Source organism: Tupaia chinensis, unplaced genomic scaffold (genome assembly GCF_000334495.1).
Source record: "Tupaia chinensis unplaced genomic scaffold, TupChi_1.0 Scaffold000161_1, whole genome shotgun sequence".
Taxonomy (NCBI): Eukaryota; Metazoa; Chordata; class Mammalia; order Scandentia; family Tupaiidae; genus Tupaia; species Tupaia belangeri.
In genome coordinates this window covers 3752608-3766955 of record NW_006159632.1, presented here as the reverse complement: position 1 = coordinate 3766955, position 14348 = coordinate 3752608, and the positions used below count along the sequence as shown (strand labels likewise).

Here is a 14348-nt window from a genome sequence, read left to right as displayed (position 1 = left end):
AAGAGCATCCCTGAGAAGAGTGCGCTCCATCCTCAGAAACCATCAAGGAGCCACGTGGCAACAGCGTGGGGAGGCGGGAAGCTGCTCCCTTGATCTGGGAAGGTGACTGACTGTCTGAATGAGGGCAGCAGAGGCCACCTAACTAGCTACTCAGATGCCAGGTTAGCCTTGTGTCCGGGCAGTGGCGAGTCACCCCTTCGTTACGTTGCGGAGGCTCCTAGAGGCTAACGCAGAACCTAGCAACAGGCCTTATACGAGTGGTTGTAAGAACAGCTGCAAACCCCGTAGCTCGGTTTTCTCCGCATTCAGCTCCTTCCTTTCACAGAAAAGCACTGGTCCCTCCAGGGTCTGCAATCACACGGTCTCGCCCCGGGAAGGACCCCGGGGCCATTCTGCCCAGCCAGTGCAGGATTCCCACCAGGACTCCTTCCCTAAGGAATGGCCACCCACCTCTACTCACATATGCAATAACTATGTCAGAAGAACATTCTAGAAACAAACCCTCCTCCAGTTTGAATGTTCCGGTGCGAGAGCCACGGCCTCTGAGCAGCTCCCTCCGGGCTGCCGGACAGGGTTTCTTACTGGTGAGTTCTGCTGAAAAAGCCAAAAACGCCTCCTTGCCCCTTCCAAGCGTTTGAGCGTGTCTCGTGCAAGGACCCTAACTTCACACCACGCTCAAGATGCAGTGGACCTGCAGGAGGGAGAGGGGCAAGTACCCCAGGGCTCATTACTGCAGCCTAAAAGCAGATCCACTTTTAGCAGCCCTATCCCACGATCACCCATGCAGGGCAGGGGCAGGGGCAGCCCCAGGTGTCAGTCACCGGGCCTGACGAGCCGCCGCCAGCTCTCCGAGGTGCACACTGACAAATTGATTTTTTCACCTTCTATGCCAATCACCGCATTTATCCCTTTTGAATGTCACTTTCCTGGTTTGGGCCACTGCTGCCTGACCCTAAGCTTTTAGCCAAACAGGAACACGATACAGCAAACCTTCACCAACTCTAACAGCGACCCGATCTTCCAAGGCTAACGTTCTCTGCTGCAGTAACTTCTGAAGGATTAACACGAGTTGCTGAGAAAGTACAACGGACGGTTCCCACAAAGGAACATGGCAGCCGCTTCTCAGGGGGAACGTGTCCAGGGCCACTCCGAGCACCGGTGACATCTGGAAGAGGCAGACCACTGACCTGCCACTGCTGTGACCCACGGCAGGGGCCCCAACTCTCAGCCGGCTGGAGCTCCCTGGGCGCTGTCGGGGTGCTCTCCCCCCTCATCTATCTCACTCATGGAGTGAACTTAAAGAGTTCAGGGGACCAGCAGATGCGTAATGGTTTCGTCGCTGGACCTCGCTTAGTCGACCGTGGTTCAAGTCCTGGACCCAGCAGCTTAAAATTCATCCTGGGGACCAGCAATGGCATAATGGCTATGCCACTAGACTCCCATGTAGTCCATTGCAGTTCGAGTCCTGGGCCCAGCAGCTTAAAACTCATGCCTGGCATGTGTGTGCGCACGTACCACGATCCCAAGAGGAGAATGGAGGAGAAGTGCACACGTGCCACGATCCCAAGAGGAGAATGGAGGAGAAGGGGCTGCAGCGTGGTCATCCCCCAAGGGTGGTTTCTTGCTTTCTGTCTCTCTGTCTCACTGGCAGGAACATGTGCCCTACAACAAAGATCTCTCATTTTTTTTTAAAAGGGGTTCAGGAACCTAAAATGTGAATATTATCCTTTTCACTAGAGATGGCAGGACAATTAGCCAAACAAACGTCTTCCTTCCCTGCCTGCTCTCCAGTCTGCCCCACGCCCAGTTCCATCTGTCTTCCTCCCTGATCACACACACCCACTTTCGGAGCACAGCAGTGGGCGCCCCCTGCCCTTCCACACGTCGCCCCGGCCAGCAGCCTTCGCACCCCGGCTGTTTCCTGCATGCTCTCCCGGCTTTCGGTTTCACCAAGGAACGCCGTGGGCCACTGGATGTGTTTCTAAAGAAGTGACCCGCTGCTGCCGAATCACGTGACTGCTGTCCAGCCTTTATAGCGGGCACTGCGAGGGAGCGAGCAGGGACGGCCACCTCCCACGGCTCTGGGAGAGGGAACGGGGACTGGGTGGCCACATGCAGCTGTTTCGGGAAGGGTCCCTTCCTCTGCCCCCGAGAAGCCCGTCCCCTCTCGGCAGAGGACACCGAGCCAGCACTCGTCCGCGGTGCAGCCGGCCCCTCACCGCCCGGAGCCTGTCTCGGCTCCAGGCACAATTATTTCCATACATCGCTTCAAGGGTGCAGCTAGTGGAGTCCCCCCGGGCAGAGCGGAAGCTGTGAAGACCGTTCAGAGCCTGAATGAAAACCCACAGATCGCGCGAGTACAACAGGATGGGGTACGAAAGCCGTTAACAGGACTGCAGTGGGGAAAGGAGACGCACAGCACCCCTGTAGGGGGTTCTGGCTGTCCATGGAAGGAGAACACTAACTCAGGAGAGGAAGAGGAACGGGAGGGCTCGAGGCCCAGGCCCGATGCTTATCTGGCCACTGCGCAGGCCGGGACGGCAGGAGGGCCAGCCACCGCGGAGCACCGCTGAGCAGCACGGCCCTGCATGGCCACAGCAGGCCAGGCCGGGAGAGTGGCCACTCATGCTCTGCCCCCACGGCGGTGGGCCATGCACAGCCCGTGGCCACGGCACTGGGTGCCAAGTACCCCAGGGCCCGGGCAGGCAACCTGAGCCGGCACCTCCCCGACTACATGGCGGCGCCCTCCTGCTGTTTCTGTTGGATGCAGTGTGGGTCCCCGGCCCCCAACGGCCACAGACCGCTGACAGTCAGTGTGCTGGGCTGGGTCCGGCCCGACTGCAGCTGGCGGCCCCCACACTCCTCCTAGGAGAAGCCTCTTCTCACCTCCCCTTCCGAACGCGTGTGCTTGCTGTCCAGTGACCTCGAACCCCCAGAGTTGCGAAGGCAACGTGAAAAGTCAACAAGTGAAGAAAAGGCTGGCATCTGCTTTGACAAATAACGTCGAGAGTCACTCGACAACCTCAAGAACCCTCAAACATGAAGATATTTCGTGTATCAAATTAGTGTGTTTAACAGGGTGAGGGAAAAGATGGCTTTTTGCCATGTATATTTTTGCTCACTGGATCCAAATTTAACCAAAGTATTAGCTAAGCTTGAAAATCCCAAGGCATCGCAGTGAAAATAATATCAAACTTTTAAAAAATGTCACTCGGCTTCATCCTCCCAACATGCAAGGCGGCACCTCTGCGACTCCCCCTTTATAGATAACCCTGGGGCTGAGAGGCAGAGACCTGCCCAAGGCTGACGAGTCAGACGTGGGGGGCTGCAAGTCAGGCAGGCTAGAAAGTGAACGCAGAGGTGAGCATGGGGACAGCCGTGGGTTCAGGTCAGTGGGCACAGGGACGAGGAGCCGCGGACGGCCCTGACCTTGGGAAGAGCCTCTTGGAAGACACGACTGGAAGGACACCTCAAATAAAAAGAGAAGTCTGGAGAAGGCAGCTGTCACAGGCCTCCCTTCATCATGGTGAGTGGCATCTGCTTCAAGATAGGAAAGACACATTAAACTATGCCGTCACACAGCAGGAGAGACGTGGGGGCCACTGATAAGGGGACAGTCACCGGCTCTTAATTTATTCGAAGAGGACGAACGGTGAGATGGACTTGGGATCTGAACACATGTAAGGGCGGTTTTGCTAGGCTGGCGGGTTCTCCGAGCCCTGATGTTCCAAAGACCTACACTCCGACTCGCTGTCAGTCCATCACCAAGTGCCCGTAGCGCGCCCGGACACACACAGCTGAGAGACACAGAGACGCAGCGTCCCCACCCTCTGCACTAGTCCTGCTCCCTGACAATGCATGAGGCCTTCGGGGGCCCCAGGGGTAACAGGTCTGAAACCACGGCAGTCCTCGGCAGCTCACTGCAGGATACAGTGGATCCATGGGCCGTGACTGCCTCCTGACAACACGCCTGAGAGAGACAGAGACAGAGACAGAGAGACCAACCGAGCGCTCTCTGAGTTGGCCATGCAGAGAAGTGGCCAGACACCAGGGTGCTGCGGCTCACCTCTGTGCTGGACCACCCCCGCTGGGAGCCCCTGAGGCTCATCAGAGTCTCCATGTGTGGAGGCGAGCCCAGCTATAAGACAGGGAAGAAGAGAGTTCGCCCAGGGAGGACTCTGGGTCTTATTTATTTTATTTTTTAGAGAGATTTTTGCTACAGGGTGTGTGTGCTTGCTGGAGAGACAGAGAGACAGAGAAATAGAAAGTGAAAAATCACGCCCCAGGGGAACGGTCATGGTGCTATCCCTTCTTCTCCATTCTCCTCTTGGGATCTTGGGAATGCACGCACAAGTGCCCGGCGTGAGTTTGAAGCCGCCTGGTTCAAGACTTGAACCATAGTTGACTAAATGGGAGGCAAGCGACATGACCATTATGCCATCTGCTGATCCCAGACTCTCGAGTCTTAGACCAGTGCCGCTGTTAGGTGGGGCGCTGCTCACCCAGTGAATTTAATAGGTTTGACTCCCGGTTACATTCTGTCAAGGGCTATATGAAAAGAGAAGGGGAAAAGCCACCAGGCATGAAACCCAGAGCAAAGGCAGTGGCAGCCCTGAGCACTGAGGCTCGTTTGATATGTAAAGAGAGACTCCACCCTCAATGGGCACATTAGTGCCACTTAATGACTGTGTTAGGAAGGGGGTGGTGCCTTCACCAGACACCTTTCCCTAGCCCACCCTGCCATATGGCTCCCTGTTCATCTTTTAGCCATTACAATAAAGGACTGCTGTTCTGGGAAGGCCCAGACCTGGGAAGGCTGGTCCAGTATGGACCCAGGGAGCTCCAGCAGGGGAAGCCATGAGCTTATTATTTACCAGCAGGGCGGGATGGCCCGCAGAGGACACGGGTTTGGGGACGTGCTCAGGTTACATGTTACGGACGAAGCATTCGCAAATCAATTACAGATCAATGCAGATTCCCTGCCACCAAGCGGGGGTCTGGCTTGCATGCGCCTTGCTTGAAGGTCACAGTAAAGGTCAGCTTATGGATGAGCAAAACCAGCAGGGTATGTGCAGGGTCTGGAGCTCTGCCCGCGACAGGGACGGGGGCGCGCCTCAGGACCATGTCAGGAGGAAGCCCATGCTCACAGGCAGCTTGGAGGACCAGCAGCTGTGTCTCAGGGAGACCTGGTGAAGGTGGGAGGGGAGGTGCTTGGTGTGTGGGGCCTACCCTCACTACCACTTAAGGGTGCCGCCCAGTGGTGTGGACAATGGTTTCTCTGCTGAAAGAAAAGTCGCACACATTCCAGAAACTTGTTGGGGACATTGGGGGAGGGTGCTCTGTGCGACAGGCCCTGGTCAAGCCCTTCTGTGAGCTCTGTGCTATCATCCCGTTTTCCAGCAAGGTGGACGTGACCCTGCTGAGCTCTCCTCCTTAAGGGATCCGCCACCCCCAGGCCACGCGAAGGTTGACCCCAGCCGCCTCCCGGCAGGTTAATCCTGCACCACAGAACAGCAAGCTAGTGTCAAGAGCAGTGAGAGCACTCCTACACAGGTGCTCCAGGAACCGCACTGGGGAGGCGGGGGGCCTGCACAGCTGGGTGAGACAGCGGGGACTAGAAATGGTGAACTTGAAGACAGGCACAGAAACAGGCTCCAGGAGAAGCCCTCTGTCAGGTGGGACAAACAGCTCAGCCACGCTGGGTACAGGCCAGTGACCGTGCCTCCACAGGGTCAGGCTGGCACACTGGGGCAGAAAAGGACCTGGGAGCGGCCAGTCTTGCACCATCCATTACGGTGAGGATGTGGGTTTGCTGGAGAACCATCTGCTTAGAAGCAGAAAGAACCTCTTTTTCCTGGAGATGGCCCCCTTAAAATGAATTCCAACCTGCCCCATCCTGAAAGTCTTGTGAAGTTAATATGGCAAGGAGAAATCAAACACGTTTTCTGGCATATTCTCTTTATAAGAAACAAAGAAGAACTGAAACCACAGGAGAGTAACAGAGTTGGAAGTACCAGAACCCCCAAAGCACCACCAGGCCAGAGGGGAGAGAACTGGTCACAGCAAGCCTGTCGTACGCTCTCCAAACCCTCCTCTGAAGGCAGCTCAGTCCTCTGCAAAGAGCTCTGAAAGGTCAGATCCCTTTGCTTAGACTTGTTGTAGAAAGGCCCCCCAAAGTGAGTTGGGCATAAAGGCCTTCATCACATAGTTCGGCAGAGATTTGAGAGCCTGAAAGCTAGGACTATCCTAAAACGCATCTCAACACCCCTTGATGCGCAGATCTTTGGAGAGAAATTCAAAGGGAATGTCATTTCCCATTTCAATGAAGGCAGGAGAAAAGCAAATTCTAAGATTAATAATCCCCCCACCCTTCAAGATAAGTTTGAGAAAATATGTAGGGAGAGGCTGTGTGAGCTCACATTGTCAGTTTCACTCTGAAACAGGAGAGCTGGGTGCTTGCAGGAATCCTTGTTTAGCTGGATGCAGTATCACTGGTTGGATACAGTAACACTGGCTGGATACAGTGCCACTGTGGTTGGGTGTAGTAGCATGGTAGTGGGATGCTATAGCTGCAGTTTGATACAGTAACACCGGCTGGAAACAGTAACACTGGCTAGACACAGTAACACTGGCTGGACACAGTAACACCGGCTGGACACAGTAACACTGGCTGGACACAGTAACACTGGCTGGACACAGTAACACCGGCTGGACACAGTAACACTGGCTGGACACAGTAACACCGGCTAGATACAGTATCACCAATTGGATACAGCAACACTGGTTAGACAGGTACCACTGCTACTGTGTACAGTACGGCTGTCTGGGTGCAGTAACACAGTAGCAGGATGCTGTAACACTGCAGTTCCATACAGCACCACTGTAGTTAGACGCAGTAACACAAAAATTGAATACAGTAGCACAGTAGTTAAGTCTGGAAGTTTGTGATTTCTAAGAACTGCTTTTAAGTTTTTCTTTCCTTCCTATTTTAAAAGAACAGATTCTCTTTTTAAACATGAGAATATACAACTTGCATTTTGTACCATTTTTAACCTTATACTTAAAAATCATTCTAGAACCAGCCTGTTGCATGGTGGTTAAGGCAGCTAGATCCACATAGCCAACTGTCTGGTTCAAGTCCTGGGCCTGGCAGAAACATGTCAGGCATGTGGGTGTGCCCAAAATCCCACAAAGAGAAACAGAAGAGAAGAGATTGTGGTGTGACCACCTCCCATGTGGGGTACTTTCTTGCCTCCCCCCTTTCTGGAGAGTATACATACCCTCTGGCGAATTTATTCTAAGAATCATTTTAGATTTATAGACAAGCTGTGAAGACAGCAGTGCTCCCTCATGCTCCTCACCCGCTCTCCGAGTCAGCATCTCACTTTACTGAGTACATTTGTTACAGACGCTGGGCCAGTAGCAATGTATTATTACCAACTAACGTCAATATTCTGTTCGGATTCCGCTGGCTTTTATCTAATGTCCTCTTTCCGTCCAGGACAGCACATCGTATGCAGCTGTCATCTCTGGTCTGGGGCAGGCTCTCAGACTTCCCTCGTTTTTAATGACCTAATGTTTTTGAAAACTGGTCAGAGATTTGGTAGATTGTCCTTAATCCAGAATTGTCTAACTGGACCAGGGTCATGGGCTTGGGAAAGGTCATCCTCGCCGTCTCCAGGGCCTCAACCACCCATCCATAGCAGACCAGGCCGTCCCGCTGCAAAGCTCTGCACCCCCTGCTCATGAGGCCTTCTGGAAGCAGGTCACTGAGCGAATCCTGCAGTCAGGTGCCGATGGGGAGACTGCAATGTAAACTCTCATCATGACAACGTTACTTTTTCCAGTAAACATTCCTTTACTGAAACAAGCGTCCTGTATCGGATGAGCTGTTTCAGAGGTGTACTGCGTGTCTACGGAGGTAAGAAATGCACGCTCCCCTCGATCTGTGCTTCTCACAAGCTCACAGGGTTCCTCTCCAGCAAAGCAAACATGGTTGTCTCGTGTGCCTAGATCATGCCTGGCAAACACCTGGCATCTCCCCACGCACACGGCAGACAGTGACCACTGAGCACGGCTCCCACGGCCTCTCACCAGAGCGGGCAGGGGCGCAGGGTCTAAGCCAGCCCCCCAGTACCAAGAGCAGACTCCGCCTACATGCACGGACCCGCACCGCCAAAAGCCCACAGGAGAAGGTGAGGCTGGTACCAGTGACTAGCTCTGGGGCGTGGGGCTTCCGCTTCTCTGCATTTCTGCTCTTCCTGTAATCAGGTGGCACTCACACACCATTTAAAACTTGTAAATTTGAAAAAGCACTATACATTCAACCTGACCGAGTACGTCAGCATTTAGAGGAGTCCAGGACAGCACTTCTAGTCACAGGGTCCCCGAGGCTCGGAGGTGACTTGGCCTCTTTTGCTTTGCTCCTAAGTCACCGGGGAAGCCAGCCTCACCTGCCCCTGTTTTACCTCTCCTTTCCGGAAACTCAGGCCACTTTCTAAGGGCACGCCTGTCTCTGACATGAAACAGGGCACAGGGCAATTTGAGAGCTCCCAAGCAACCTGGCGGGTGCTCAGTTTCTTACAAAGTGATGGATTTTATCCCCAAGAGGGAACCACATGCACTTGGTGGCCTCCACGGTGCAGCATGGCTCTCACAGTATAGGGAACAGCCAGAAGTGCCCTTAGGGGGACAGCCTTCTGGGTTGTTGGGGACACCCACTGTTTTCAGGGTCAGCTCCCAGAGCTAAGAGGCCTACGGGGCACAGGCTGCACTACGCCACTGTCACACTCAGCTGAACAGGCTCACAGACCGCTGCACACGCACGACAACCAGAATTCCTATCCGGGGGTCCCTCGTGGCCTGTTGCACTGATGGGAAGCACAGAGCAGAGGCAAAGGCGTCTGCACCCCAAGTTCCACGACAGACAGCAGTGGGCAGAAGGCACCAGCTTTTCCCCACCCTGGCCCCCACTCCTCCCCGACCCCCGGGCAGGGCAGTGCTTGCTGGGCTCTGGCACCCCACAATCTCTAAAGGCTGCTCCATGAGAGCTGCACCCGGACGAGTCCACACAAGCCAGGCGGCCAGCCCACTCACGGTGGCAGGCCGCTCCCTGGTATAAATCCTTTCACTGAGTCTTTACAGCTTCTCCGTGGCGACGTGCCATCAGAATCTACCTCAGCGTAAAGAGTAGCATTTTGCAACCACCCAATAAAGCGCGCACCCCATTATTAAAGTTCTGTGCTTTAAACTCTTCCTGTGATGGCAGCCACTTAGTTCTTTTGAAAATGAGTTTCACACAGAACAAACACAAGCACAGAACAAAAGAGAAGGCACTTGGGGAGTGTCACGAGATCCCTGAGAGGAGGGGAGGGAGGATGAGGGGCCCTCCGCAGACACCCTGCTGCTCCTGTGCCCCGACTAGTCTGCGGAGACTACAGTCTAGCTGAGGCCGGGCCCCTCGCCTGGCCCGCTCCTTCCTGCCTTCCTGGCTCCTGAGCCCAAATCACAATCACAGGCCTCTGAACACCAAGCACGGTCGGCCTGCTGCCTGCCCTCCTGGCTGCACCATCCAGTGGTCTGGACTCCACCCTCCGGGCCTTCACAGGGAGGGCCGCTGGAGAGGGCCGAGGCACGGTCTGCAAACCCAGGGCCGCTCTCAGGCGCCGCGCTCGGGCCCACTTTAGGACTTGCTTCTTTTTAATTTCGTATCCCTGCCACGTCATGTCCTCCCTGTGCCGGACGTCCAGTCGGGAGAGGAGTGGGTGATCAGTCACTCGTCCTAAACTGTGAAGGCTGAGCCGAGACCTCGAGAAAACGACAACAAGCTGAGAAAACCAACAGAAGCAGCAGCCTGGGATCCTCTGCAGCGCAGGCCCCGGGGCGCGGCGGGCAAAGGTGGGGAGTCGGGTGGGGAACAGCGACTTCCATTCCGTACACCCGGAGATGCTGGCCCAATTCCGGCGTCGGCCTAGACATGCGTGGGGTTTTCATGTTCTTAGACTTTAAAGGTTGAATCATGAACTATTTACAAAACTCAGCTAGGCAGAATGACTAAGTACCCGAGGACTTCAGGGCATCATAAACGTAAGAGACTTCATTTTACGGCTAGCACTGGCAGCCAGGGCCTCATCGATAAAAACCGTCTTAATTAGGGCTCCTGTTTCTCCACGGTCTCCCTTTCCAAAAATGACAAACTTCACCTAGAGACCATCTGAGCGTTGGTTTATAATGGATCGTCCTGGAGGGACAGAGTCGTGAGGTCCTGAGTTATTTTCACAGCACAGACCAGAGAGCAAGCCCAGGACCCTGACTCTACTGCCTGGAAGAAAAACCTCACGGGGGCCAGGCCGATGTGCCCCAGACTCCAGGGCTGAGACTGCGGTGGACAGCACAGGCTGGGACTGCCAGGACCTGTGCACAGAAGCCTGCCAGCCCACTACGCTGTCAGTCCGAGGGCGGGAGGCAGCACAGTCAGGCTGACGGCCAGTCGGCCTTATTGCCCGCCAGCATCAAAACCATTTCTCTCATTTATAGGATCTCATAATATCGTGGTAGTGGGTGACCAGTTAAACCTAGATTGATACGAAAAGAGGGGGAGGAGCTGCAGTTTAATACTTGCACTTTCTCTGGCAAATCACTTCTTCCAAGCCCATAGTCCATGGAAAAAGTATTCCAAAGGCCTCCTGGTGGCTGTCACACTGTAAGGACTGGAATGGACAGAGTGCCCCCCACCCCCACCCCGAGGACTGAGTTCCCTCCAGAGCCAACCCAAACAAACAACCAACCAGAGTCAGAGGCGACACTCCGAGACAGAAGCCAGGACTACCCACAGGCTCGGCCGCTCACAGCTGGCTGCTACTGACAGAACGGTCCCTCAGGAGGCAGAGGAGAGTCCACCAGCTTACACCTGGGAGTGGGAGGGCGGGTGGCAGGTGGGACCAAGCACAGGAAAAGCCAGCCCTGAAAGCCGGCTGCACTAGAGGGACGAGCGAAGGGGACGCTGCACTAGGAAGACGGCCGCGGGGACCCCGAGCACGTGTTGGCATGTCTTCTGACACACGTGAAGAACTGCTTCTCTAAGTCCATGACACAGAGCGTCCTCATGTCCCCAGACGAATCCAAGACACTCACTTAAAGGGACACGACTGAAGGATGTACCCTTCGAGCCTGAGCGATAAACAAAAGCAACGACACCCTACGTGAAGGGTTCCAGGTTCCATCGCCACAGGGTTACTTCCGGCTTACTGTCAGAGCCGTTTGCAGAACTGCAAGAAAACCCCACCTGCCTACTGTGCGAATTCACGTTCTTCCGACAGGGACTCACCACACGCAACACGCAGCCAGCGGTCCCGCGCACAGGAGAGGCTGGAGTGCGGAGCCTCCCCACGATCCACCGTACACAGCGAGGTTCCCGGGAGGCCTCGCTAAGAGGTGCAGAGGCTACAGCAAGTCTGACATCTGCGAGGCTCACACACTGGCAGGGAGGAAGGAGGGGCCTGGAGGGAATCCACCTTGGGGACCGCAGATCAGCGAAGCAGAAAACGGGGTTTCCAAAGCAGAGGCTACCTGCGGCAATGGGGACCATGATGGAGAACGGGGTCCAGTTCAGGAACCCTGGGAGGAAGGTGGGCACCACGCAGCCAGCCACATGGCTGCCCTGAGATGCCCCCGACACTGCACGCTGGCCTCACCTTTGCCGTGGGAGGACCGCCCAGGCCGACGTGCTCACCTTTGCCGTGGAAGAACCGGCGGTAGTAGTAGGCGCCCAGGTCGATGTGCTCAATGACGTAGCGCTTCACCTTCTCCCTGTGCACGGGCTGGCTCTCCCTGGGCACCTCCAAGACCGAGACGCCCGCGTTGGTGCAGTGGGAGCTGAGCGACGCTTCGAAGGAGCAGCTCTCGCCGGCGCCGAGCGGGGCCGAGCTGGCTCGCGAGAGGGCGATGCGCCTGTCACCCTCCCCGCCGGTCTCGTTCCTGGAGTAGGGGCAGGGGGGGGGGGGCCGCCCCCCCCCCCCCCCGCCCGTCGCGTTCCTGAAGTAGGGGCAGCTGAGGACCAGCTCGTTGCTCTTGCCATCGCCCTCGTCGGCGTCCAGGTTCTCCTTGGAGTTGAGGTCCTCCTTGCTCCCGAGCGGGGACTCGCAGGTACCGGGCTGGCCTGCCGGCGCCTGGGTCTGGGACGCGGCCGACGCGCCTGTGGTTATGTTCTTCCTCTTGCCCACGTTAGCCCTCGTGGCCATGGCTTCGTTGATGTTGAACAAGATGCTCTGGACATCATAATGCGCAAAACACCGTTGGCAGTTCCAAGGGCGGACGCCCCTCTCGAGGCGGCTCTCCTCTAGGTCGGACGTGAACTTGAAGGTCTCGTGCTCACTTTTAACTGTGCGCAGCTTTCGGAAGAGGGAAGTTTCCACTGACTCGGACTTCAACCTGCGTTTGAAAGGCTTGTCCCTGTCCCTGGCCATCAGGAGAGCGCTGTCCACGTAGTCTAATCCTGAGAGGCGGACAAACTCTCCCCGAGAGATCTGGGCAGCTGCGTGAAGGCTGGGGGAGATCGCAGGGTCACAGGGGAAAAACTCGGGGAACCCAAGGGGGACCAGTGCCTTGTGGTCGTAATTCTCCACTCGGTACCCTCGAAGCATGGCAAAGAAGTTCTCTCCAGACAGGCCCTGCCTGTCGATGGATGAGGTGCTGCCGTACTCGCGGTGCAGGGCGGCCCCGGTGTTGGGGTTCACTGCATTCTGGTCCAGGACGTCCTCGGCGTCGATGTCACTGATGGTGACATCGCTGTTGCTCCTCTGCCTTACGGGGTGGAGTCCTCGCTGTGGAGAGTGGACGAAGACATCTCCGACCGCGTATTTGGCCTCCACGAAGTCCAGGTCGAGCGGCTCCTCCTGCTGCCCGTCGCTCTGGTCGCTCTGTCCATTCTGTATGACGGACGGGACGCCTTCATAGCTGGCCTGAGACCGGCTTTCCCACAGCGACTTGCAGGTCAGCTCCTTGGAGCAGTCCTTCTTAGGGGGCCACTCGGACACTCTGGCCCTCACGCCCATCTTGGGCACGGCCGGGGTCCCGTTGGCTGGACCAGCACTGCCCTCTGTGGGACCCGGGACATTCAGAGAAGCCGCGGGTCCCATGCTGCCATTGACGGCTTTCAACTTCCGAGCAAAATAATCATCCGACTGCATGATTCGGGGCGGGTCCCTGAACTTGGACAGGCCTCTGCTGAGCTTGTGCTTGTCCTCTTGGGACTGCCGGGGGTCGTTCATGTCTGCCCAGCCAGGAGCTCCGAGCCTCACCGGGGGGACCGGCAGACTCCGGCCGGCATGGCTGTCTGCGATGCTGCCCGTGCGTGCGGTTAGAAAGGCTTGTCTACCGCCGGCGTGTCCCCGCGTAACCAAAGGCAAGCCACATCCTCAGCACACGGTTCTCCAACACCAACGCACTCCTCCGCCGGCGTGCCGGTCCGTGCGCCTCTGTCCATCCCGTCAGACGGCTGGTCCTGCGGCCTTCCTGCACCAGAAGGAAAAGAGACAGGAAGTGGCCATTAGCAACTAGCCAAGCTCACGTCCAGTACGGCCCTCAGCATGGCTGCTTCGTCCTTTCTCTGCGGCTTCTGGCCCGCTCTCCCAAAGTCGGCCCCCAACTCTCACGAAGGTCCACGTCTCATCGCCGCTGCCCTCGCGCTCCTCCCTGGCCACCCGTCTTCCTCTGAGTGCCTGGCTGGACTGTGCACCCCAGGACCAGACACTCCCACACTCCCCACATCTGAGCACGAGCTCCCTCTGGGCCCCAAGGCCCGGGGCTGCTCCATGGAGCTGGTTCCTTCTCCTAACTGCTCTTCCCTCCTCAGCACCCCCTACTGGCCGACTGCAAGTTCCACAGAGCCAGGGAGAGGACCAACAGCGAACCGAGGACCGGGCAGCCTGGCTCAACACGGCAATGAAGGAGCCATCCTAAGAGCCATCCTAAGTCACATCTCGCGGTCTCCAGAAACTTCATGGCAGACCCATGTGATGAGAAAACGACGCATGGATTTCCAACTATCGCACCAGAGTAAAACTGCTTTAATTCCACCGTCTGTGAACTTTTTGAAGTATGTAAGTTTTATTATTTTTTATTTCAAAATAATCTAACTGCCTACATCCTGTAAGAAAGTGTCAATGATATGCATTAAAAAGTAGGTTTCGGAGTGACAATCTATCATCGAACTAGAGCTCAGAGACCCCCACAGTGGGAACGAGGTCTCCCAGGATTTGGGGTCAGAACCAGTAAACCTCCTGGTTCTGTATGCTGCGAGCCACTTGCTAAACACACAGCATAAAATAGCAGCACCCAGAGCTGTGAGA

General features: G+C 56.1%; 1 protein-coding gene across 1 annotated transcript in view; it reads right to left on the bottom strand.

The window, feature by feature from the left end:
* SIPA1L2 (signal induced proliferation associated 1 like 2) overlaps positions 1-13506 on the bottom strand; it is a 105274-nt gene extending 91768 nt beyond the window's left edge. Inside the window, exon 1 of the mRNA XM_027770859.1 lies at positions 11732-13506. Within this exon, the coding sequence (XP_027626660.1) occupies positions 11732-13268 (1537 nt within the window). The 5' untranslated portion in view covers positions 13269-13506. The remainder of the gene's footprint in view (positions 1-11731) is intronic.
* Positions 13507-14348: the final 842 nt, after the last annotated feature.